At 55.6% G+C, this 25,664-nt stretch overlaps 2 protein-coding genes across 3 annotated transcripts in view; one reads left to right on the forward strand and one right to left on the reverse strand.

Annotated features, from left to right (window-relative positions):
* LOC142459145 (protein CutA homolog) overlaps nt 1-5,434 on the forward strand; it is a 21,941-nt gene extending 16,507 nt beyond the window's left edge. The window contains exon 6 of the mRNA XM_075560418.1: nt 428-5,434. Coding sequence (XP_075416533.1) covers nt 428-530 — 103 coding nt within the window. The 3' untranslated portion in view covers nt 531-5,434. The remainder of the gene's footprint in view (nt 1-427) is intronic.
* On the reverse strand, nt 880-24,929 carry PHF19 (PHD finger protein 19). Of its 2 annotated transcripts, XM_075560416.1 has the most exons (15): nt 24,627-24,929; nt 21,748-21,948; nt 21,237-21,318; nt 18,228-18,323; nt 17,692-17,792; nt 16,743-16,891; nt 15,342-15,437; nt 14,444-14,512; nt 14,150-14,270; nt 12,598-12,665; nt 11,326-11,487; nt 10,735-10,822; nt 9,878-9,963; nt 8,908-9,003; nt 882-7,701 (listed from the first exon to the last, which is right to left on the reverse strand). In XM_075560416.1, exons 2-15 carry the CDS (start codon nt 21,931-21,933, stop codon nt 7,359-7,361), a joined length of 1,743 nt encoding a protein of 580 aa, XP_075416531.1. In that variant the 5' UTR covers nt 21,934-21,948; nt 24,627-24,929; the 3' UTR covers nt 882-7,358. The 2 variants fall into 2 exon arrangements, with proteins under 2 accessions (XP_075416532.1, XP_075416531.1); XM_075560417.1 differs by lacking the exons at nt 21,748-21,948; nt 24,627-24,929 and having other exon boundaries at nt 880-7,701; nt 16,743-16,887; nt 21,237-21,290.
* Between the last annotated feature and the right edge of the window lie 735 nt (nt 24,930-25,664).

Raw genomic sequence — 25,664 nt, forward strand, 5'->3', positions numbered from 1 at the left:
TGCGAACTTTCTAGTCGAGGATGAGAATAAAGAGGCATTAGGGATGTGCTTGGAGAAAGCTGGGTGACCAGAGTACTTAGTGTGAGATAGCAATAAAAGTAGTTGCTAACATTTAACAAATGCATACCTTAGCAGTCAGGGTACTAGGTACATGCTTAATATACCTTGTCTCATTTATAACGCCGCAGGCCCATCAGGTAGACACAGTGCTTATCCCCTTTTGTAGGGGGGTCTTTGGAGAAACTAAGTGACTTGCCTGTAGCTATCCCCCTTGACCCTGTGGATGGATGGGAAGCACTGGTTGTGGCGTGGCAGGTTGTGAGCTGCATAGGTGGCTGTGGCAGACCACAGAAGGCCTCAGGTGAGACCGGCCGGCTCATGCCACTGCGTGGACGGATTCTAATCGGCGGCTGTTCTCTTTCCATAGGTTGTTGCATCCTTTTGAAATCCCAGAAGTCTTCAGTTTTCCCATGGACCAAGGAGATGGGCACTTTTTTAAGTGGCTTGAGGAGGGCATGCAGGAAAACTGAGTGGGGGAGAAGCAGGCTTTTTGTGCATCTGGCTGGCCGCCTCTAGCCCTCACCAGCTGCGCTTTGAAGTACATTTCTGACCTCCCTGTTCCTGTCAGCACAGAGGAGCGGAAGGTCTGCGGCTGGGCCAGTCGGGCCAAGCAAGAAGCCAAGGAAACTTCTCTTTGAGTGCTTCAGGTGTGAATGTGGCTGAGGGGTCGGGAGCAAGACTGGGTGGTTGTGTAGAGCCAGGAGCAGATGGCAATGAGGCTGAAGTTTGTCATCCTCTCCAACCACTGCGACCACATCGGAGGCTTTGGGTGTGCAACTTTCTTACGTATCTGGAGCAAACAGCCCCAGTAACCTTGTTCCCCCTGGAGTACAAGGGATGCACGCCTGATTCTCTGGAACTGTCAGTGCTTTAGTCCAAAGGATGAATTACTAATGCGGACATTTCAGAAGTCAGCAGCATTATTGCTCCAAGGTAGAGATGGCATGTGTTGCTCCTGAGGCTTATGGAGGCGGCACTTGGAAGGGCCTTCCTGAGTGTGGTGGACTGCAGGGAACCTGGGGCTTAGACACAGCCTCATGGGTTGGGAGCAAGTCTGCTCGCCTGAACGTGACACCCTTCCGAAGGATCTGTGGAACACAGGCTCTGAGCCCACCACACCTCTTGAGTATTGAAACAGTCTTAGAGTGGGGAAAACACCGAGGGTCTGCCAGACCAGTGCTTTTCCAACTTGCTCCCCAGAGCCCTGAAACCAAACTCACTGCCCTTACATCAATTCCAACTCATAGCCATTCTACAGGGCAGAATAGAACTGCCCTTGTTTCTGAGACCAAACTATACGAGAGTAGAAAGCTTCAGTTTTCTTCAGAAGAGTGGAAGGTAGTTTTGAACTGCCAACCCTGAGGTCAATAGTGTGACACATAATCCACTGGGTCGCCAGGACTCACAGCCACAGAGCCTAGAGTTGACACGAGTTCCCATTGAGGGCTTCTTGATTTGGGGCAAGGATAAGGCATCTTACCCATACATCAACCAATGCAACTAGGCTTTTATTATTTTTTATGTCTTGAGTTCCCTCGGAAGATTTGGCTTGATTTTAAAAATTCTTTGCTAGAAGTTTGCACACTGCTGGTTATAGCCAGTCTCCGTTTTATGCATTACTCAAAGAAACTAAGTTGTACTGAGGTCCAGAAGGGGTGGGTTGAGTGCCCGATGGTACAGCCCAAGCTGCTCCTCCCTTGAGATGCTCTCTTGCACCTGCTCCAGGGGCTCAAGTGGAAGTGCCTAGTAAGGCAGCGGTCTGCAGAGTCTTCTAGAACAACAAAGACTTGACCAAGGGATCCTCCATCAAGGTCACTACTCTGGGGAGACAGAGCTGTTTGGCATGGATGGGAGGGCTGCACAGTATCCTGGGTCACCTGAGGGAAAGGGCAGAAGGGAGGGAGGGGGTAGGACCAAACTCAAGTTCTGACATTCATGTTCTGCTTTGGGCCTTAGTTCCCCCAAACACTAAAGGAGGGTAGATCTATACGAGCCCTTCTGTGAAGATCTTGTCAGGACTCCAGGCTCAGGCCTTTCCCAAGGTCCAAGGCTCACTGGGTAGCCAGGGGGATTGGAGGGGAAGGGCTGCACCAGAACAAAGAGCGATGTGGGCAAAGTCTCTGGATTTTCACGGCAGTCTCTGATAGGTATAAACATCTAGCTTGGGTCAAGGAAATCCAACATCAAATGAACTGTTGCCGGCATCACTTTGAAGATAATATCCAATTTCTTGGTCTGACTTGCCAGCCCCTTCCCCCCCTCGGCTCACCTTCCATCACCACCTTCAGCCTCACCTCGTGTGCTTGCCTGTTCATGCTGTCCCTCTGCCTGGAATGCCCTCTGAGGAGCTGCTTGGTGAGGCTAGCTGCCCCTTGGAAAAACCTGCCTCCCTGGTTAGAAGGAGTCCCTCTCACCTCAGTGCTAACCGGGCCCGGTCAGCCTTGTTTCTCGATTGTGAACTGTTCGCGGTCAGGGATGTGTCTGAATCGGTTTGCTGTCTTGCACAGGATTTGGCACATACTTCTCCAATTGATGGGCTGTGGGATTGAGTAACTGTTTCCCGACAGAACAGAGTTGCTTTTGTAGTTTATGGACTTGGCAGAATCAGACATTTTTTTTCCCCTTGAACTTTACCTTAAAGTAGGGCTGACTCCAGGTTGCTAACAGTCGCTGTCTGTGGCCGCCTTTGGACCCTGTTCTGTGCTTACTGTGCGCTTGGGTCAGAAAACTGCCCCTTGGGGGCCTTCCTCTCAGTTGACTATTGCTGACAACAAGGTAGGCAGGAAGACGTTTACTAAACATCTCCCTCTGCCAGGTACGTAGAGCCTTGTCTATATTTAATGCTTGTAACTCATGTCATTTTGCAGATGAAATGAACCCAGAGAGTATAATCACTGACAGGAAGTGGCAGAGCTAGGATTTGCAGCAAGGTCTCCGTTTCTTTCATCCAAAGAGGGTGGCTATCCCCCTGGATATGCCAGGTGGACCCCGAGAGCCTGCTCTAGTCAGTGCTAAAGGAGGAGACCCAGGAGCTAGTTCTGTGGCCATTTGGTTGGATTTCATTGTTTGCTACTCACCGCTGCTCCAGAGACCCAGTGTCACTGCCATTCCTCAGGTGGGAGGGGTCACTGGGCGCTGCCCTTTGCCAATGTCGCCGAGGGCACTAGAGCAAAGACCTAGGCTGGGGTTGTCAGAAGAGGAACAACTCCTCAGGATGTCTCAGAAGTGATTCTTGAATCCCAATCCCTTGGGGGAAGAAAAAGCCAGTCTCTTGTATTGAGGGAACATCAGAGATGTTACTGGTTTGAGGGAATTGTCATCCAAAACAAGAAAGAGTTGCAGGCAGGAAACTCTTGACTCGTGTAGCTGGGACGTGGAAGGACACCAGGACAGAAGCAAGTCGGTCAGAAATGACCACTAGCTTATTGTAGTTATTGCCGTGTTCCATTGAGTGCTCGTGCGCCAGCGATCTGCCAGCTGCTGGTGAGTCATTTTGTGAATGAGATTTATAGACAGCCCTGAACACAAGTGCTGTGAGTGGTGGTCCAGGAAATAAGACTTGGGAGCAAAATAAATTCCGTTGGTAATTTTGACCCATGGTTCAGTGCAGTGGTGTTAGTCTTTGCTAGAGTGTATTTGAATGTTACCAGTCATGCTCCTTGGCATTTCCCTGTGTTTGGATGGTCCCTAAAGGTTATGGTTCTTTGTAAATTCTACCAGGCTTGATATTTGTTACCGGCAAGTCATTAATGTGGAAAACTAAACACTTGAGGGAAATATGATGAGGATTCTATTCCCTAACTTATAACAGAGGGACTCTGGGAAGCTAGTATTCCATAGTAGGAAAGCCTGCACTTTGGTAAGTTAAAGTTCAAGTACATTATCCTGCTTTAATTACCATTCCCACATTCTCCCCTAACAGCTCTGCTGCCTTAAAGTGAGAACCTGGTGGATTTTATCTCCCTATGGAAGCAGACATCCTCTCCCCACCCTCTCATACCTTCCCCCAATTCAGGTATTAGGTTTCCTCACCTGTGAGCTCAGGGGCCTTAATATAGGTACCACCCACCTTGGGACGCTTGTAACTACTGAATATGCAAGTCTTATGGTTACCTATAAATGCCCCAAGTGGACCAGCGAGAGGGGCTGAGGTGAGCGTGCTCCCATCAAATGTCTGATTCCTTTTAGTTTCTCTTTCTATCCTCTATGATGTTGCTAGTCTTCATATATTATTGCAATACAATCATGCCTAATGGCCCTTTGGTTGTTGGAGACTGGTTTCCTCTGACACTAGTGTCTAATGATCAAAACATGAAGAATGTTGGAGGTCTTTTAAGAATAACTTGTACAGCATTGCTGATAATTCTAACTTCTTGCTTCTTCAGAGATAAACTTGTTGTGAATTTGGAAAGATTAACTTAGACCACAGAGGATGGGCCAGGCAGGCACTCTCCAGCTGGGTGCTGAGGCACTGAGCTCAGGAGGGTCTACATAGCCAACTCAAGCTGAGGCCAGGACCTGGCTCTCCTGACAGCTTGTCATTCTCTTGCCACACCAGAACCTTCACTTCAACCCAGTAACACTTCTTCCCAACCCCCATGCGGTTCCTTCCGAGGCTGGAGCAGGAGCCGGAGGCACCGTCAAGAAGCCTCTGATGGCAGGCAGGACACAAGGACGCCCCTCGCCGTGTCTATGCTGCACTCTTGAAGAATGCGGGTGAACACGTGCACCCCCCCCCCAGTCTCCTCTCTCACTGAACTGCGCCGAACTCGGAGCAGTCCGTTTTATGGTAATCTTCCACGTGTTCTGCGATAGGGTCCCCTCCCTTCCACCTGCCTGGGAAACCAGCTAAGGCAAGGATTACCATCTTTCCCAACGTGAGGAGGGAAAAGCAGGGAAGCAAGGCCACGAGAGCCAGGCTGGAAACTAGTCTCCCACTTTTGGCATCGTGTGCCTGTGTAGTCATAGCTGTGCTGTGGCTGCGTTCCAGCAGTTTCTAAGAGCCTTTCCCCGTGTGGTGGCTCTCAGCCCACGTGTCCTTCCCTGCATGTGTAAGGTACAGCAGTTAACAGGCTCCACCACCTCTCTGACCGCTGAGTCCTGCTGAGAACTGGGTGGCCAGAGAGGATGCGGTCAGGCCCTTCCTCCTCTCCTTCCAGGAACCGGAGGGCAGAAAGCAGAGCCAGCACCTAGTCATGCAAAGCTAGGCGGCTTTCAAATTGTACATAGCACATTAATTATAACTTTAATATAACCAATGTTATTAAAAGCAGCAACTCAAACCTTAAGTCTTTTAAAAGGTGCACAGGGTTCATGAGCTCTGTTGGCAGTCACACAGCTCTCATCTGGTCTGAATGAAATGCTGAGGGCTGGGACTCGGGGACCTTACAGACTCCAAGTGGGGAAGAGGACCCCCCAACCTTTCTGCCCAGGGTTGGGAACCTCAGGGCAGGCACAGGTGCAGTGTAACAGGCCCTGCTCCTCCATGTGTCCTTGGAAGCCTGGAGCTGGAGTCCTGGGGAGCTGCTGTGCTCTGAAGCCAGGCAGTGACACAGGTGGGACCCCAGGCCCCGCACCCCTGCTGGGCTAGGGGCTGCCAGTCTTAGCTCCCGCCCCACTTGTCCCCAGCCAGGTGACTCAGAGCAGCGGCTGTGGGGCTGAGGAAGAATCGTGGCCCTGCCCGGGCCATGCCAGCGAGGCAGGAGGGCAGGGCCCCGTGTGAAAGGCACTGAAGGAGATGAGGTTGGGGGGGGGGGTGAACTATCTCTGACCCCTCGAGGTAGAGGGGTGTGAGGCCTAGTAATGAAAAACCCCGCTCCTCAAGCCTTCTGCCGTGGCTGCCACCACTCCTCCCGGGTAGCCTGCAAGGCCCAGCCCTGCTGGAGGCCACAGCGGCAGCTGGCAAGGCTGGTCCCCATCTGGTGCCGCCCCCCCCCCCGCCAAGGCACTTGTTCTCATTTCTCCAATCAAGTGAGTCAGTCTAATATCTCTGGAAGCAGCACAAATGAGGGGTCCCCTCTCCATTCTTGGTTTTCCTCCACTGGGGACCAAGTTTATATGGCAGTGTAAAGAATTCTAGTTACCGCATATACTCGTGGATAAGCCGAGTTTTTCAGCACATTTTTAATGCCGTTTTTGTGGTAAAATTAGGTGCTTCAGCTGATAGTCGGGTCGGCTTATACTCGAGTATACAGGTACCCTCCCACTGGCAAAGGCTTCCCTTTGACAGCAATGAAAGATGCAGGCCGTTACCAATCCCATCCCGCCCCCAAGTGATTGTCAATTTCAGGACGGAGCAGCAGGTAAGGGAGTCCCTTGCTCCCCTCCCTGTAGGGCCAGAGTCGGTTTGTGGCTGACGGGGGCTGGGACCTGGGATTTCACATTTAGCTGCAGCAACCAAGCTCCTGAGACAGAGCCCGGGAGTACCCAGGGTCGGAGCCAGGCTGCCGCTGGAAGGAGTGCAGGGAGGGTGTGTGCACACGTGAAGGTGTGTTGTCACGTGGAGAAGTGTCCCTGCAGGATGAAGACACGTGGATAGAAGCTTCCGTGTGTGTGGGGTGTGTTTCCTATGTGTGTAGCTGGCAGTGTGGGGTCTGGCGGGCCACAGGATGGGGATCTGGGATCTCAACACGGCATGGTTTTTCCTCCACTTTCAACTCGCTCGTTGCCTGGTACTGCAGTCCCCAAGGCCAGGCCCAGCTCCATGAAAACGGAGAGGGATGGGGTCCAAGAAGGAAGTGACCTCAGGCACCAACCTCTGTAGAGAGGGATGGGGTCCGAGAAGGAAGTGACCTCAGGCACCAACCTCTGTAGCCTTCACGTCCAGCCTGTACACTGGAGCCCGAGGCAGAGCCCTGACCTCGCGGGGCATCCCAGGTAGTCTCTGCTGCACAGGTATCCAAAGAGAGACTCCCCCATCCTACTGCCTCTTCCCAAGGGGCAGGGGCAGGAGGTGGGCAGGAAAGTGGGAGAAAGAAGCTGAGAGGCATCCTCTTAGCCACCATCACCCAGTCTCCTAAGGTTGCCCTTGGAAAGACTGGCTGTCCCGTGGGCCAGTGGGGAGGCATGTGAACACGGGGTCAGGGGTCAGTGAGGGGATGAAGATCGACTCTGGCCTAAGGAGACAGACTATGCACACAGGAGGGGTGAAGGCCTCTACAGGGGAGTGGGCTGGCTGGCAGGCTACGGCCTTAGCCAGACACTTGTTGCCCAGCCCCCCTTTCCTCCCCGCCCCAACCTGGAGAGAAACAGGGAGGCTGTGGCTGCTGTTCCGGGTCTCAGCAGGCCCTGAGGACTGGTCAGTAGGGAGTGGTCCCTTCCCACTCCACCAAGTACTGAACCTTGCCCTCTGGCGTGACCCTCCGAGCCAACACCTGGTACTTCTCCCCACAGGCCAACCGGCCAGCTGCGCCAAAGTAGTTGGTGATGGACGACTTGAGGTGGGACAAGGACGAGCCATCCTCACTGATGCTCTCAAAGGTGTGGCTGTCGATGCCATCGTCTGGCCGCTCAGGGCCCGAGGCCCCCTCTGCACTGCTGTCTGAGGGGCAGCGCCCGCCCAGCTCGGCTGCCCGCCGCTTGGCCCGCAGTGGCATGTATACGTTGGCTGCCAGCTTCCTCTTGCGGCTGCCCACTGTCCGTCTGTACCAAGAGTGGGGAGAGGAAGATGGTGGGCTGAGACAGGTCGATCCCCACACCAGTGCCTCCCCCAGAGCCCTCTCCCAGCTTCCAGGCTCTAGCCGGGCGTGGGCACGGGGCAGTCTCACTGGGACCTCATAGTCGCCCTGCGAGGAGGCTCGGGCCGACAGCTGGGGAGGAGGTGAGCCAGGCTTCCAATCTAGAGCAGATGCCAGATCTCTAGACTCAAGGCTCAGCAGGGCACCGTTCTAGGGCTGCTGCCCCTGTCCCTGGGAGCTTCCACTGCGCTTCCCCTCAGCAGCACTCACTGGTAGATGAAGGAGTGCCTAAGGGTGGGGGGGACCTGGTAGGCCAGAGTCACTCCACAGAGAGATGGGCTCACACACAAGGGGTCCGCAGAGAGGCTTAGACACTGACTGAGGAGCTCAGAGGCAACAGCAGGGAGACACTGAGACAGAGACCAAGGCCCCCGCCACTCCAGGCACTGCAGTTCTACTTTTTCAAGGGCCTTGACCCCAAGACATCAACCCCACTGTCCCTGGATCCCTGCGAACTCACAGTCGCCCTCAGAGGGCAGCACAGGACTGCTCCCTAGGGTCTCTGAAGCTGTGAGTCTTGATGAGAGCAGAGCCTCATCTTCCTCCCTCGGAGCAGCTGGTGGGTTGGAGTCGTTGACCTTGTGGTTAGCAGTCTCATATATAACCCACTACACCACCAGGGCTCCTGCAAAGGCCTCAGGGACCATGAAACCGTTAAAGAAGCCTCCCAAGTCCCTACTAAATGGCTGTATGTGCTCTTGCACCACCACCCCCCTTCCTGTGCTGCTCAGGACCAGTGACTGCCAGCAGACGGCTCCTGGACAGGAGGCCATCTCTCTCCATCAAGTCTCCACAGACCCTCCCTGAAAGTCACAGGGGACTGGGGCAGAGTGGAGGACGCCTGCAGTCAGAGGCACAGCCATGCAGAATCAACCCTGGGATGGAAACTGTCCAGCAAGTGGTGTCACACGACCAGGGGTGAGACCATAGCATGGGGAATGCTCGCTCAACGCAGCTGCATCCAGCTCCAGGGAGCTGACCAGAGGGCCCCACAGCCAGGCCCATGCTATCCCAGACGGCCCAGACACCCCCAGCCCAAGACTCAAATGTGCAAGCGAAGTGCTCTGTCACCGAAGTGGGAGATGGCGGGGCCAGGTCCCAGGAAGCTCACCTGGAGTCATAGGAGAGGCTGGTGGAGGCAGAGCCAGAGGTGCTGGCGGCATCCGTGGAGTCCACGTCTGAGAAGAAGGTCTGGCCCGAGCTAGCGCTGAGAGGGAGCAGAGAGGGAGCCTGCTGGACACCTGGTCCAGCGAGGGCCTGCCTAACTGGCTCTTGGTAGCCTCGCTAGCCCTCTCTCCACCCTGGACATGCATGCCACCTTCATCCCAAGTGGGGGTGGGCGGCTTACTCCCCACTACTTAGCCTTTTCCCACCCTCACGTCTATGGCTCTGAAGCTGGCGGTGCCGGCAGTGACAGGAAAGCTGAGAAGCGCACTCGGGCAGTCCTCTACAGCTCAGCGTGGTCTCGGTGGAGACACATCTGGCGTGAGCCCCATGATGCCCATGTGAAAACAGAAGCGGTTCAGAGGAGTCACCGAAGGTAGCCAAGGCCACCCGGCTAATAGCGTGCTCTCTCTGTTCCGGGGCCACGGAGAAGTCCAGCTCCTCCCCTGGGTGTCGGGGTGGCATCCTCACATTACGGCACAATGTGGAGAGCACATGGTACTGGGGAGGGATAGCAAGGCTTTCCTGGGGGGGCTGGAGTTGTCCGTGGGGCGGGGGAAGATAGTGGGTGGGGGGTGTCCTAGGCAGAGGACACAGGATGAGTGGCAAAGCGGGCGAGGCAGCAAAAGCGCCAGGGTGGGAGTGCCTGGGCACCCGGGGGAGAGGGGCAGGGGACTGTTATGCTAGGAGCACTCCCAGAGGAAGACGCTTCCAGGTGAGGTGGCCCCCTGCAGGATGCCCTGGGCACCTCTCCTGATTCACCCTCTCCAGAACCTGGCTTCACTTGGGTACAGGTTGCCTCCTGCTGGGTCCCTTTTGGTCCCCTGAGCAGAGCTCTCAGGGGCTCCTACAATTACCTCTGTTTTGTTGTTCTTCCCCCAAAAGTTCTATGGACACTTAGGCCACATAACGGTTACCTTTTTAAACTCTGAATTTCATCCAGTGTGAAGTCAAATATGCTGGCCAGGTGGTGGTTGGTGCTCCAGGCGGAGGTGAAGTCACTCTGTGGACAGAGGGAGGTGGTGGCGGGGGGGATCAGGCAGGGCGCAGCAAACCCACCTCCCACCAGCACCCCTGATCCCCACCCACCTAAGGCCACACACAGCTGTCTGCGGGTCCAGCCAGGGCTGCAGAGGGCTGGACCCTCCCCTCGGGGAAGGGAACTTCTCATTTCTTCCTCATCCCAAGTGTTTACCAAGGAGCCAAGTCACCTGGTTCTAGCCCTGACTGTCTCTACCTCCCTGCACCTCAGTTTCCTCTGCCACACAGTGGGTCACTCACGAACCTCTGCCCTGTTTCATGCTTCGTGCTGGCAGGCAGCGCAGTACAATGGCATAACGGTGGTAATAAAAGGGCCTTGCATCTACTGCGTATCTGAATGGCACTGTTCACTGTAACGCCTGAGCACTGGGCTCAGCAAGGATGGGCGTGAAGAAAGAGTGCGTGCGTGCACCGGGGCCCTGCTTGGATGGATGACCTCAGGCACATCACTGTCTCCACTGACTCCTAGTTTCCCCACCTGGACAGGACAGCAAGGCCCAAGGGCATTACCTGCCCTTTCTCCCCACTCCCACCCTCCCCATCTTTGTGTTCTTGGGAGCCTTGGGAAGGGGTGCCTGGCTTTGCTAGGAGCTGGCTTCCCCTGGGAGGGAAGGGGGGAAACCCCCCAGGGCTGGGAAAGGAGACTCTGTTTCTCCTCCCCTGCTCCCCCCCACCCACCGACCCAGGAGTCCCTAACACGCTGAGGGCAGAGGGAAGAAAACAGGACACTAACACTGGGAATAGCATCTTCCAGCAAAAACTTTGATCTTTTTCTTCTATAAACTCGCCTTTTCTGCTGCTGGAATTCCTGAGGTGACAGCCTGCGGAGACAGAAGAGGGAGAGGGTGGCCCAGTCAGAGGTAGCCCAGGTGGGGACCTGGAGGAGCCTTGGGCCTTGGACACCATCCCCCCACCGGCCCATTCATAGGGAGGTTGAGGGGCAGCAGGTGGGGGGGGGGCATGTGGTTTGGAGGAGGGGAGGGCTGGCAGGAAGAGGAATGCCCTGCACCAATGCCCTGTACCCCACACCTAGGAGAAGGGGGCTCGGCTCAGCCAGAGGAGCGAAGACACCCCCCCACCCCACCTTACACAGCCAGTTTCCCTTTACCTCTGCCTCCTCTAACCTAGTAAGGCTGGGTCCCAGAGCCTGGCTTCCCTCTCAGCCAGGCAACAAGGAGACTGTGGTAGAAGGAATCTGGGGCCCCTGGCAGGACAGTCTAGGTGTAGGCCCATGTGTTCATGTGGACACCACCGCACTCTCCGGACCCACCCCATCGGCCGGGGCTGGGAGCAAGGAGAAACCCAGTTCCTCTGTGGCACTGACCCAGCCTTGCTCTTTCCTCTCTTGTGCAGCTCCGAGGCGCTGCCGTTCTCACTGGGCCCTGGCACCCTGTCGGGCAGCAGCTTCCCCGGGGGGTTGGGAGGGACGCGGACTCGCAGGCGGAAGATGCACTTCTTCTTCTTGATCTCTTTGCCGCAGAGGAACCTGGGGTGGGGTGGGAGAGGTGGGCAGGGGAAGGAGCAAGCTCTGGCGTCTGTCCTCTCGGTGAGTGGGGTCAAGCATTAAACTCCCCTCTCTTGACCCACAGCTGAATTCCAGAGTTCAACTCGGGAGACTCCAGGGGGCTCAGGAGCTCCAGGTGGTGGTGAGCGTGTGGCTGGCACCTCCTTCCTCCTGCACTTGCTAGTTCTAGTGGCTCTCTCCTACCTCCTACTGCAAGGCTGCCTCCCGCCCAGTGGAAATCCTGGGGCCCAGACAACTGGATTCTGTGCCATTCTGGTCTCTGGTCCCCCCCACCCCCACCCCAAGGAGATGGAAAGTACTCCAGGTATTTTACACCACTTGTCTAATACTGGCTGAGCTGCCGTGACCCAGGCATCCCCCAGTGGGGGTGGGGGGGAAGGGGGATACTGTCCCCCAGGAAAGGAGCTGGCCCAATAGCAGAGTGGTTCATTCTGCCTAGAGAGGTCCAGGAAGACGTCACACACTCAAGAACCTTGTCTCGGGCCCCTCGGCGTCCTCCGCACTGAGCACAGGGCCTGACCCAGCAGCTAGGAGTGGGTGCTGGTTGATACGATGAATGAATAAAAGGGTCAGATGAGAATTCCAGACAGAGGGAAGTGGAGGATCAAAGGCACTGAGTAGGAAGAAGGGGGCTTGGCACATATAGCCCCCAGGACATGTAACGAGCAGATTAGGCAGGGTGATCTTAAAGGGGTCTTGACTGCCAGGCTCAGAGGCCTGCCCATTCCCTGTGGCGGGAGTGAGGTGTATGGTCAGGCTGGGGGATGGCGGCGGATGACCAGTCCACCTAGAGGGGAGGAATCAACTCCCCAGTGCCCAGTCCAGAGCCAAAAATGGCTGGAGCAGGAGGGGTCATGGGGCAGAACCCAGCATCAAAATGTGTCAGGCAGCTGGGGAGCTCGTGGGAGGTTTTGCAAAGGAGGTAGGGGGCTTCCTGGCAAGAGTAGGGGAGGGACACCCAGAGAGAGAGCACGGCTGGCTTCGGCAAAGAGCAGGAGGTGGAGGAAGCTTTAGAGGGAAATTCCACCTGCTGGAGGGACCTGCGGAGCCCCCACCCCTCCCTGCACGCACCGGCTTTTGTAGCTGTTCAGAGCGTTGAGGAGATGAGGTCCTCGGTCCGCCACGGGGGTGCTGGACAGCTAAGGGGCAGGGCAGCAGGACAGTCAGACCCAGGAACATGGCGTCTGAGGGGACCCAGCCTGTCTCCTCCCTCCCTCCCTTCCAGAGCCCTGCACGGGAGAACCCTGACCTCCCCCTCTACTTTCCCTTCTGAGCGTCCTTCGCCATCTGCAATGGGAAGAACTCCTGTCCTAAATGGATTAACCAACCTCCTTCCTCTCTCCCCCCAAAACTCACTGCCATCAGACTCTTAGCAACCTGAAGGGAGCAGAGAGCAGCTTCCTAGGGTTTCTCAAACTGTCAATCTTTGGGGTGGAGGGTGGGGAGAGCAGAAAGCCTCATCTGTCTTCTGAGAAGCAACTGGTGGACTGGAACCGCTGACCTTGTGAGCAGCCCGATGTCTGTTAAGCCAGGGCTGAAAATGTCTAGACCTCTGACCCATACTACTATTCCCCGGAGTCTTCCATGCAGACCCAATACAAAATGCTAGCAGTAACACTTTCTCATGGGGGCCAAATGCACAAAACAAACAAACAAAAACACCACCACTGGTGGAAAGGCCTCCAGGTTTCTCCAGAAACAAACTAGTGGGAAGCGATGCAGCTGTCAACAGTGTTTCTGAAGATGCTGGTGAGACTTACGATAGACACTAAAAGTAAAAAGGACCTAAAATCATGTATACAGTATAATCCGAATCATATGACAAGGAGCAATATGGATAGCAGGGAGGCTGAAAGGAAATGGACCTCACACACCGGTTATTTCTGGGTGGTAGGGACATTGACAGTTTTTTGTCTACCTCTTTATATCCCGCCAGGAACATGTCATCGTTTCTTATAAGTTAGGGCACAAAAAAGATTATTTAGCAAAAATACCAGGGCTGTTATTTTTTTTTATATAAATAGAGGATTAGACACTGCAACTGACAGTCAATCATTAACAAAACCGGTCGGTGATGTGTAAAGGTTGTTCTGTTCTCCCCCTAAGCCCTGTCTCACTCAAGAGAGGCTGACGGGGGCGGTCAGCAGAGTGGATGCTGACTTGGGATATGGCGGGGAGGATTCTAAGAGTGCCCCCAGCAAGAGCAGACGCTGTCCCTCATTGGAAGTAAGGGTGGTGCTAGGTTTCCCACCTCTGGCATCCTCATGGGTCCACAGCTCCCAGGCCCTTCACACCTGCCATTCACAGAAGGACCAGGAGGGGGCGAGCCCACTTAGCTTCTGTTCTAGCTAGGAGATCCGCAGGGAGTCAGAAGTAGCTGTACCTTTCAGCAGTTCCCTGTGGCCCCAGCCAACACCTAGGTAGGCTCCAGAAGCCTCTTACAGGCTCACAGGCCTGGACTCGGGCTCAGAGGCTTAAGTGCAAGGCACTTCCAGGTCTCTGGTCCCAGCTACCGCCCTCAGACAGTGAGAGCTCAGACATCCAGCTCGGAGGAACGTGCTGCCCCTGTGGACCCAAGTGCCCCCCCCGCCCACTACTGTGGTGCCCCACGGCCCCCGCATACCTTGCCAAGCTGCAGGAGCTCCCAGTGGTGGTTGACAAAAGCCAGGATCTCCTCAAAGTCGAAGTACTTCTTCTTGCTCTGCACACCCAGGTTGTAGAGAGCCAGGTGAACCACGTCCACCCTGGACAAGAGGGCAAGGAGGGGGGCGGCTGAGGCGGCAGCCTGACCCATCGGGGGTGGGGGGGAGCCTCCTGGGATCAGGTCGCCGGAACAGAACTATTCTTAGAGGGCAGGGGAGAAGGGGGTCTGGGAAGGGACCGAGTGATCCTGGTCAAGCCCCACCCTTCCTCTCACCATCGCAGGGGCAGCCTCTCGATGTACTCTGGGCCCTGGTTACACACGGAGCAGAAGAACAGGTAGAACCTGTGTGTGTGGAGAGGTTGTCTGTGGTGGGGAGGGGTCTGCCATCCCACCCTAGTCCGGTACTCTCCCCCTCCCCCTGCCTTTTCCATAGTCAGCATTCTCACTCCTAGGGCTGGGGCCCTGGAGGACAGGAGGGAGGGGCACCAGGTTAGAGCAATACAGGAATCAAGGTCTGGTCCGTAGCTCCAATTCCCTTCCCCAACTCCATCACCCGGGAGTGTGGCTGAGCTCACAGGGCCATGAGCCAGGCTGGCCTGCAGAGGTCACCCTCTCCCCTAAAACACCATCCATGGGCACTGACCAACTGCCAGACATAACGGCCTATCGGCTCGGCCCCATTCGTTAGAATTCTAGTCAAAGTACCTATTTCCCCTCCAGCTCCTACAGCAGGGATGGGGGGGCCTATGTCACCTTCTTCCCCCCCACATTTGAAGAGAAGGAGGTCGAGGGAGGGAAGGGCCTTGTCTAAAATCCCCGACAACAGTGGTTCTCAACCTTCTTTCATACAGCTCCTCATGTTGCGATGACCTCCAACCATAAAATTATTTTGTTGCTACTTCATCACTGTCATTTTGATACTGTTATGACTCAGGCGACCCCTGTGAAAGGGTCACGACCCCAGGTTGAGAACCACTGCCCTACAAGGGCACAGCAAGTAGACATGGCCTAACCTGCGCCTCTCCTTCCCTCCGGGCTAAGCCCCCTGAGGTTTACCACCCTGAAGTGCCCCCCACCCACCCACAGACAGGCCATATGAAGGAGCTGCTGTCAACCCTCATCCAGGACCTCCTCCCCAAGGGCATGCTCCCCAGATTGGGGCAGTACTTACCGGTCCCCGAACATCATGGGCTCATTGAGGCACTGCGTACAGGCCTCGTGGAACCACTGTCTGCATCTGTAGCACTGCAGCATCCGAAGGTACCACCTAGGGAGACGGGAGCCGGGCTCAACCCTCCCACTGCCCCAGCCTCAGGGACCACCCCGACACAAACGCGTCCTCCCACTTTGGGAAAGGGAAGGGAAGCCACATGTTCAGGGCACTCCGGCCATGCCTGGGGCCAGGGCTCAGGCTACCATCTGATACAAGACTGTCCCCATTTTACTGAGGACTCAGCACTTCAAGGACAGGCTCAAAGTCACTAGGAAACAAGGACGATGGATGGATGGATGGTGATAAGAGTTGTAAGGGCCCCCAACAAAATGATTTAAAAAGCAAAAGAAATCAAGGGGTGGCAGGTGATTAAAGTCTGGTCACCCCAACTTGAAAGGCCATGCTCTCACCCCACCTGGCCACATGGGGGTCCTAATCTCTGAACCCAAATACACACTGCTTCCCAAAGACCACTGACAGGAGGCTCCCAGGGAGGAGGAGTACAGTAAACTCCATGTAGCAGGTGGGAACCACCACGCGACTCAAGGAGTCACTGAATAGTCATGAAGGGGAAAAAGGCAATTCCTTAATCAATGCTTTGCTCCCACCTCCTCAGGAGTGCTTCACCTGACACCAGGACTGGAAGTGCCTGCGTGGTTGAAATCAGCGCAAGGCTGCAGACCCACTCTTTTTGGTTGACCCAGCTAGGCGTTGCATTCTGAAGCTTCACCTTGAAGCTGCCCTTTAGGCAGTGAGAAACCCGGCCTTGGAGCTGGTCAAGTTCCCACAAGCATCTCCTCATCTGTTACTCTTTGGCCTCCCAAGGTCCCCAGGGAGGTTGGGACCCTTTGAGAGTCGAGCAGCCTCCAGACCCCTAGTTCTCCACAACAGGGCTGGGGGCTGAGATTTGGTTGGGAGCTCCTGAGGGTAGAGACCCCCCATCTCCTACTTCTGTGGTTTCTCCCACAATGCTTGGTGCAGCCATCAGTCAGCCAAAGGGAGCAGGTGCAACTGCACACGGCTCATCGATCTCCATGGAGTCCCCCGGCCAGCAAAGAACAAGCTCATTTTCCCCCAGCCAGAGCAAGAGTCCCCCCTGACAGCACCCTCAAGGCAGGACGCCCAGCTCTGGGCTTGCACACCTCCATGGAAAAGGATCTTAATATCACACCAGGTAGCCTATTTAACTTGGCTTTGACAGTGAAAGGGTTAGCTTCCATTCGTAAGCCTCGCACCCCCTTCCCCAGGCAGCTCACACCTATTAAATAAATAAGTGCTTATTCGGTGCCAGACAGGCACTGTGAACCTTTCCCCTAATGATCTAACTCATGCCCGAGACCCCACCCCTTGGGGCCTTACTCTCCAGGGCCCCCGCAGTAGCAGTAGCATTGCTGCTGGTTCGTGCGGTGGGGCGAGTCCCACTCGAGCTCCTCCGGCCGGTAGGACAGCACCATCTTCACGGCCTGCAGCGTCCGGGCAATGGCACCCTTCTTCAGCGCGCCGCCTTTCTGGGGGAGATGAAAGCCAGAGTCACCCGCGGGACCCAAGCTGGGCTGGGCATGTCACCACAAGCAGCCCAGATGTTTGGGAGGGGTCCGAAGTGGAGAAATGCTAGGAACCCCATTTTCCCCTTCACCAATCCCCAAAGGATCGCCATTCATACTGCTATTCGGCGTCATAAATGCAAGCAAAGCGACAATGGAATGGGTGTGGGCATGAACACCCAGATTTTTCCCTCTTGATAATAAAGCACTGATTATTGGAGAGGTCCCTGGGTGATGCAGATGGTCAACATGACACCTGGTGGGCACCCCCCTCAGTAGCGCAGCTCTCTCCTGACACGCCTGGGGGCGCTGTGAGCTGCTATCAGTGGGAAGGCAGCTTGGTTACCAGTTACTGGAGACCTCCTGACACCTCAAACCCATGTCCATGGTTCAGCTGAGGAACCCAAGGCTCAGGGAGGCCTGGGAAGTTAACTAGCCTGGCAGAGAGCTAGTCCATAAATCAATGCCATCGAGTCGATTTCGACTTGTAATGACCCTACAGGACAGAGTAGAACTGCCCTTGTGGGGTTCTGAGACTGGAAATCTTTTATGGGAGTAGAAAGCGTGTCTCCTATGGAGCAACTGGTGGCTTCGAACTGCTGACCTTGCGGTTAACAGCCCCATGTGTAACCCGTGACACCACTCAGAGATCTCCAAAGCCTAGCAGTGGCCCATTTTTGGAGCTCAGCTTCTGTGAAGGAGGGTGTCTGGGCTTCCCGACTGGCAGAGGGGGAAAGCAGGGACTGGGAAAGGCAGAGGCTCACCCGCACAGCCAGTGCGAAGATGCAGCGTCGGCAGAACCAGGGTGTGAGCAGGGGCTGGTCGGCACTGCCTGCTATGGGGATATGGCATTGCTGGTGGTAACCTACGGCAGAGGAGAGGGTGGTGAGTACCCACAAGGAAGCAGTGTCCCAAGGTCATTCGGCCCAACAGTGCCAAGGCTGGAGATGGCAATGGCCCTACTGCACCTGCGATGGCCACCTGCACGGCCAAGATAGTGTCCAGATAAAGGATTACAAAAAGAAAAAAAAGGTGACGGAGTGGAGGCACCGAAGTTCACCTTCAGCCTGTGCCTCACACCCATGCTCTCCACACAAGGGGGGCTTCCACACTGCACCCCGCCTTACTCTCCAGAAGTCTCCTCTCTCCTTAAAGAGTCACCTCCCTGAGCCCTCACTCCCAGAGACTGGACCCCTGACACCCTGGAGTCCCGAGAGACACAGGAACCAACCCCCCGCAGCCCCAGAAGCCCGAGAAAGGTGACCGCGGTGGGGGGGGGGGGGCCCTCGGCGGCACTCACCCAGGCCGCATTTCCCGCAGATGAGGATCTCGTTGAGCGGCGTGGCAGTCTTCCCCAGGCAGATGCTGCACCTGGGCTCCTCACCTGGGACACCGGCTGAAAGAGAGGCCCTCCAGTGTCAACCACTGTTTGCAGTTCACATCCCAGCTGCTGATTCGCTGCCACTTGCAGGCCTAGCTCAAGTCTGTCCAGCGTTGTTACCCCATCACAAAGACTGGGACATCAAGGTCCAGAGACTGGAGTCCATAGGTGAGGTGCGATTCAAACCCATGGCAGTTTTGACAAGTCCTTTTTTTCTTTGCCCACCTCCTGTTGCCTCTCTTGTTGGGTGAAACGGGTTTATGGTGCCTATGTTTAAGTTTATTATGTGAAAAATTTAAAAACAGCTAAAGCATTCGTAACAGACATGATATTATAAATGAACTCCGTGTTCTCATCAATAATTATGAGCTCCCGGGCAGTCTTCTTCCAACTCTACTCCCACCCACTCCTGCATTCTTTTGAATCAAGTCTCAGACACCAAGCCATTTTTCCCGAGTGTGGAAACTTGGTATATTTTTCACTACGGGTCTCTGGAAGATCGGATTCTTTTAAACAATATCATTACAGCACCTTTACTGTACTAAGGAAGTTTTACCATTTCCCTTTTTTGCTACTACACTTTAAAATATCTTCTTTTACTTTTGTTGATGTGAGAAATAGACACAGCAAAACACCCTTATCCCGTTCGGAGATTTCTCCATGGATAAGTCAGAGACTCGGATTCCTTCAAGTTGTGTAACAAGTCTCACTCTCCGTTTCCAGGATGTTCCTGGCCCCGAGCTTCCTGGCTAACCTTTCTGGCTGCTGTTGCCCGTTTGAACCCATACAGGCAGTTCTTTAAGAGAGTACAGGAGATAAAAGAGGGAACAGGGCTTAAGGCAGACATTCAGTTGCTGACTTAACTGAACTATGGTTTGGTTTAAATGGAGCTCGAGTGGCACAGTGGGTACCAAATTGGGCTAGTAACCGGTCAGCAGTTCGAAACCACCAACTACTACGAGGGAAGAAGATGAGGCTATCTGCACCCAGAAGGATTTACGGGCTCAGACACCCCCACGGACAGTTCAGCCCTGTTCTGTCGCTATGAGTTGGCATCGACTCTATGGCCGTGAGTTTGGTTTTGGTAATTGTTTGAAGAACACTTTGGGGGATATTTTTGGTTTAAGGTTTTAAAATGACCTCAGAAAGAGTGTCATGGGTTCAGTCAGCTTCAGTGGCTTCAGAAAGTTTTGGTTCCATGAGAATTTGAAATTCTGTTCCACATTAACAGTAATTTCTTCGTATATTAAAAAAAACCAACCCCAAAACATGTTTCCAATTGTCTCATAATTTAAATGGCTCTTTTGAATCGAGATCAATTCACAGGGTTGCATATTTCATGAATATTTCATGAATACCTTTTCATCCTGCTTATGGCCCCAGGAAAGGGTGCCCACAGAGGGTGTTAGAAGAACCTCACTCTGACTTAAGGAACTGATCCATCAGTTACTACTTCCCAGCCTATGCTCTCATCTGGAAAGACGCTAGAAGGGCCACTGTCCTGACAGGAAGGGGCCCCCATTCTGCCACTAAGCAGCAGTAGTCAGGCAGGGGGGACGAGCTGTTCTCCAGCTGAGCCTCGTGGAATCTGTCCTTGAGGAGAACAAGTTCTTTAGGCACTGCCTTGCTCTCACGGTCACCTTTGGGGAGCAGCATTAGTAGTACAAGTGGATGAGCTCATCGACCCCCCACCACTCTGAGAGGCCAGCATCGCATGACCCCCCTTTTGGGATGAACAAATTGAGACTCAGCTAGGTTCCATCACTTGGCTAAGAACACACAACTAGTTGGTGGCAGGGCGAGAATTTGGCCTAAGGTCAATCCTACAACCTGCTCTTCTCTCCCCGTTCCCATGCAAATGGCGAACAGGTTCCTTCTCTCATGCCAACTGTGAGTAGTCTTCGTTCCTGCTGGGTGCCATCGAGTCCCTGTCAATTCATCGGGACTCCTTGTGACAACGCAGAAGTGCCTCGTAGGGTCTGCTAGGCATAGTTCGCCAGGCCTTTCTCCTGCAGGGCTGCTGGGTCTGAGCTGACAACCTTTCATTTAGCAGCAAACTCTTAGTCATTTAGGGCTCCTAGATTGATTAGTCGCGGCTGCTTGGAGCTCTGGGCCGTGGCTGATTGTGTCTGTCTTGCATATGGGATTAGAGAACAGCGGCATCTCTGTGAGAGAATGCTACTTCTCTGAGGGCAGGATGGTCGGACCGATTCCATTCTGTATTCCCCACAGGGCCCTGATCATGCAAGTACCCAAGGGGTGTCGGTTGAATGACTACCGGCTGGGTGGGGACGAGTCTCTATATAACTGAGTGAGTGTCAGAATCCTGGCATCAAAGGTGCAGATCCAACCCAGCTTCCTTTCAACCCTCGAAGCTGGGGCCACTCCCTCTCAGGTATGTCGGTAGGTTGTCACACCCCTGGTCCCACTCTGCTTTCTAGGTCTTTCTCCTGTCCTCAGTGACAGAGCTCCTCCAGCATTGTCTTCACATGTCACTAGAGGACACGAGGTTCCCATCTAGAGGTGACCATTCAGACCGACTGAACACCTGTGTCCCACTCCATTCCTAGTCCCTGACGGGCCCAGAGCTTTGTGCAGGAGACCACGTGCAGCCCGAAAGTGAAGCAGACCCAAGAGCAGTCCCGGCTGTCCGAGCACCTAGCCGAGTCACTCAGCCCACCTGTCCTGCCTTCTGAAAGAGGTTATGGGGACTCAGGGGATGGCGGCTGCAGTTAAAGTGCCTTCCGTACAAATGCACAATTGCTCTTATGATCCCCATCTCAGGTGAGCTGGGGTGGGGGTGGGGCGGGCTCCCTGGACTGGGCCAGGTGTCAAGACTAGAAGATGGAGAAAGGGAAAATAGGAAGGTGGTCGGTCAAGGAGCGGTGACCTGAGGGCATGGGTACCCCAAACCGCAGGAGCACTCACCGTGCTGTATGTCCTTCCACAGGACCCAGTATTTGGAGTTGTCTTCGAAAGTCACCAGGCAGCTTAGCTTAGAACTGCTGACCTGTGGTGCAGAAAGGGAGGGGCCGTGTGAGGAAGTAGCTCGGGGGGGGGGGGGGGGGGAAGCCAAGGTGGAACAGGAACTTCCCTAGAGCCACTTCGTGTGTTCTAGAAAGTAGAGCCAGCCCAGGACAAGAGGGTGGAAGTTCCTGGGGGGAATGTGCTCCCAGTTCCTGAGTTCCTGGAAATGTCCCAGATAAGGGACAGAGCCCACCAGGCGGTCCTGGGTTCCGGGGGCTGTTCTTCGGCTCTCGGAGTACTTTTCTAAAGAACCCGTTTAAATAAGGTGGCAGCAAGATGGCGCCTGTAAAACCAGGCTCTGCCCCTTCCCCCCTCACTTGGGTTCAAGGGCAAGGAAGGGATTTGTTTCCCTCTCTCTGCAGAGTGAGAAGATGCTGTGCCTGGGAACAGGGGGCAGGGAGGCAAGGTTTACCCTCTTGATCTTCCCAAGGTAATACAGTCCATCTGTCCACCGGCACAGCACATACTGGCCCTCAGTCAGCTTGGACATCAGGTCTCTGATGTTGCTCCTGGCCTTCTCCAGGGCCCCCTTGTGGGAGGGGTGGCTGGTGGCGCCATAGGAGTCCCGAATCCCTGGGTCCAGAGCTCGATTCTCCATCGGCTTCTACTAACCCTGGTAGAGAAAGAGAACTTGGGTTTGATTCCTTGGCTTCGTGCTGCCCACCGGGGGCAGGAAGGCCACAAATATATATGCAGCCAGGCCATGTGCCGGACGTGTTACCATCTTGAGATTCCTCGGGATAGCACTGTAAAAGGAGACTTCATTTTACAGCCGGGGAAACGGAAACTTACCAGGGGAAGTGGCTGGCTGGTGGACAAAGGCAGAGCCATGTTTCCTAATGAGCTGAGCTGATTGCTAAGTAAAGGGGAGATCCTCTCTTCCTGCTACCATACCCGCTACCTGTGATTCCCACTCACAGGGATCCTATAGGACAGAATAGAATGGTCCAGACAGTTTTGGAGGCTATAAATCTTTCTGGGAGCAGACTGATGGCTCTTCCCCACTCCAATGGAATGATGGGTAACAGCCGAGTGCTTTAGCCAGTGCACCACAAGGGCCCCTTCCACCCATACCAAAAATGACCCCAAAAGCCAAATCACTGCCATTGAGTTGGTTCGGACCCATAGTTGGAACTGCTCCTAAGAGTTTCTGAGACTGAATCTTCACGGAAGCCTACAGCTTCATCTTTCTCCCCAGGAGCAGCTGGTGGACCGGAACCAAGGACCTTGGGATTGACAGCCCAATGCATACCCAACTGTATCTGGGCTTCTTTACTACGCTGCCTCTGAAGCGGGACCATTTCTCTGCTAATCCACAGCCAAGGCTCACAGCCCAGGGCCTGATCTATGGCCATGATCTAGTGCCTGGGGCATTTCCCTTTAATCAAACACACTTCTCTCTGGGGGAGGGCCTTCTCCACCTGGGAAGTTTTCATCCCCCTCACCCTACCCTGAGACCCCACCAGGGAAAACACCCGAACTGGTGCTGACTTGGCCACTTGTGTCTTTGTAAGCCCTCTCTCGGTTCTCAGTTATGGGGTGGTTTCATGGCACCGGACTCAGGGACACTGAAGCCCACGGGGGCTTTTACCCAAAACAAAGGGGCTCCAACCCCTTGAGTCATCCCCATGCCATTCCCTCCATCCCTGCTTCTTACTCTTCTATTAAACAGGCTGCTCCCCAATTGCATTCTCCCTTCCTGCCAATGATAAGCCAGGGTGTCAGAAACTCTGCAGTAGCTCACACTTCCCCAACCAGTGACCACCTCTGCACGGTGACATCTGGCCACCGTCCCCCTTTCCTGCCCCTCTGCGCTGGTCTAAGTTAAGACCTCATCTTTTAAAAGCTGGGTCATTCATTCATCCAATAACTTTCATAAACCTTATGCTCACCTGTCTGTGTAAGGAACCTGGGATGGGGAAGGTGCCAGCTATGGGGGCACCTAGTATGAAAACAGGCCACTCCCTGGTCTTTTGCCCGCCCACTAGACCCTTCCCTTGGGTCTCACCTATTCCCATTTTCTAAAACCATCTTTTCAGAATAACCTTCCGATGCCCCCCCACCCCACCCCAGTGCTTTTTGAACAAGGTCCAAATGCCCTTTTACAGCCAGCTCTCCAAGCTGGCCTGGCTCCATGCCATGCCCCTCCACACACTCCATGCCAGCCCAACCATCTTGCTGTTTCCTGTGCCCCGTTACCCTGACACCCTCCCCCTGTCAGCCAGGCGCTGGGTTCCCCTGTGATTGTGCACTCGAGTGCGACACTATGATGAACAGCGAGCCCATGAAACTCATACATGTGTGTACCATGATTTTGTGGGTGTGCACGTGAAAGCGCGAAGGTGGCTGAGGGGGCTTGAGGTGAGCAGGGTTGGGTCTCTAGGAGGAGGTCCAGTCCCATCCCCGCGGCCCTCCAGACGCCCCCCCTCGGTTTTCTTTGCTGGAGGACAGTGCATAGGGTGCGGGTAGAGGATGCAATCTAATTCCCTGGTCTGCCCTGGCACCTGGCTCCTACGGCCCTTCGAGGTCCCCGCCGGTTAGGCCCCCCGGCCGGCAGCCACAGGTTCACAAAGCGAACCTTCCTCTTCCGCGGGGCAGCAGGGAACCGGCTGGGCGGCCGCGTCGCTGGGGGCCAGGCGGGGTGGGGTGGGGGGTCCGGGAGGCGGCCTCTCCCCTCCCGAAGCGGGCCCCAGCGGGCTGTGATTGGCTGATTCAAACCCATCTGCGGGTTCCCGTCCGCGTCCAGTTCAAATCCTCCGGTACCGGAGCGCGGGGCCAGGCGGGGGCAGGAAGCAAAGATGATTCATGCGCCGGGGCCTCTCCCGGGCGGCCGTTGGCTTTTTTTTAAAAAAAGGGTGTTCAAGAGGGGAAATAAAAAAAGAGAGAGAGAGACCTTGCGGACTACCCCTTTCCGATTCAAGTGCTCGCCGCCTCGGTGGCTGCACGCCTAGCCTCCCCCTCCCCAGATGCCGCAGCCCAACTTCGGACGTGAGCAAAATGCCAAAAGCCCCCGCCTGCCCCCGCCAGCACGGAAAGTCTAGGTTTGGAGCAAGGGGCTAGCGACCTGTCACCGTGTCCCCAGCAGACTCAGGGCTCCGGGGGCTCCCGCCACCCCGCCGGCACGGCTCACCTCCCATCCCCCCTCGCGCCGGCTCGGCAGGACTCCAACCCCCCGGGGCGGTGGCCCCGCGGAAGTTCGGGGAGCTTTCCCAGAGGGCGTGTGAAGGGGCAGAAGGGACCATGGAGCAGTCCCCCCCCGCGCCGCCAGGCCGCCTGCAGCGCGGGACTCACCGCCAGGCTGCGTGTCCGCCGGTCCCACTTGGAGTCTGGCCACCGGGAGCATCGGCAGCAGAGGTGGCTGCGCGCGGCCCGCGGCTGCCTGGCCGAGTGTCCGCCCGTGGGGCCGGGGTCGGGGTCTTGGCGGGGGCGGGGCGGGGCGGGGGCGCCGCGGGGAGAGCGGGGGGAGGAGGAGAGGAGGGAGGGGCCGGGGCGCTCAGGAAGGGGCCCCCTGGGCGCGGGACGCCATCTTTTTCGCGTTTTCCCGCGAATTATTGACGTCCCGCTTATGTAATTAGCCGGGGCCGCGCTGGCCTCGCCATTGGAGCCGGCGGTCCTCCGTCCCCGCCGCCCGGGGCTCGCACGCTCCACCGGGCGCGGGGCGCGGACCCAGCCGCGCAGCTCGCCCCGCGACTCGGCCACTCTGCCGAGGCTCAGCGCCAGCGCCACCGGCGCGCGACATGCCCACTTGCCGGGGAGACACCGAGACGGGTGTGCACAGGGCCCAGACATACGCTGGCACCGGCGCGCGGCGGAGAGGTGCAGGCACTTGGCACGGACACACAAGGCTCACAGTACACACCCAGAGCAACCCAAGCGGGTGAACACGCCCTGCACTTGCGGCGCAGGCAGTCCGCAAGCGGTCCCTAGGAGCAGGGACACAACGCACCAGCCCACAATACAGGGACAGTCACTGTCCACACGCAGACAGCACAGAGAGACAGTGAGCACAGCAGAGCCCCGCCACCGAAACTGTACACAACGGGAGACGTGCACAACACAAGACACGAGATACCGCACACCAACAACCAACGCCGTAGGGAAACAACATACAGATGGAACTGCCTACACATAGAGCGCAACTTCAAAACACCAGTGACCCCAGAAAGACACTGGGCACAGTCACACCCAACCGACGCCCTGCCATTAAGTGATTCCAACTCAGAGCGACTTTATATACACAGGCATAGGGATAGCAGATTGGAGCATGCGCCTGTCTCCATTCAGCTCCTGTGGGCAGAAAAGTCCGGCAGATCCCCACCAAGACTTAAC

The sequence above is a fragment of the Tenrec ecaudatus genome, chromosome 10, assembly GCF_050624435.1.
Source record: "Tenrec ecaudatus isolate mTenEca1 chromosome 10, mTenEca1.hap1, whole genome shotgun sequence".
In the NCBI taxonomy this organism is placed as follows: Eukaryota; Metazoa; Chordata; class Mammalia; order Afrosoricida; family Tenrecidae; genus Tenrec; species Tenrec ecaudatus.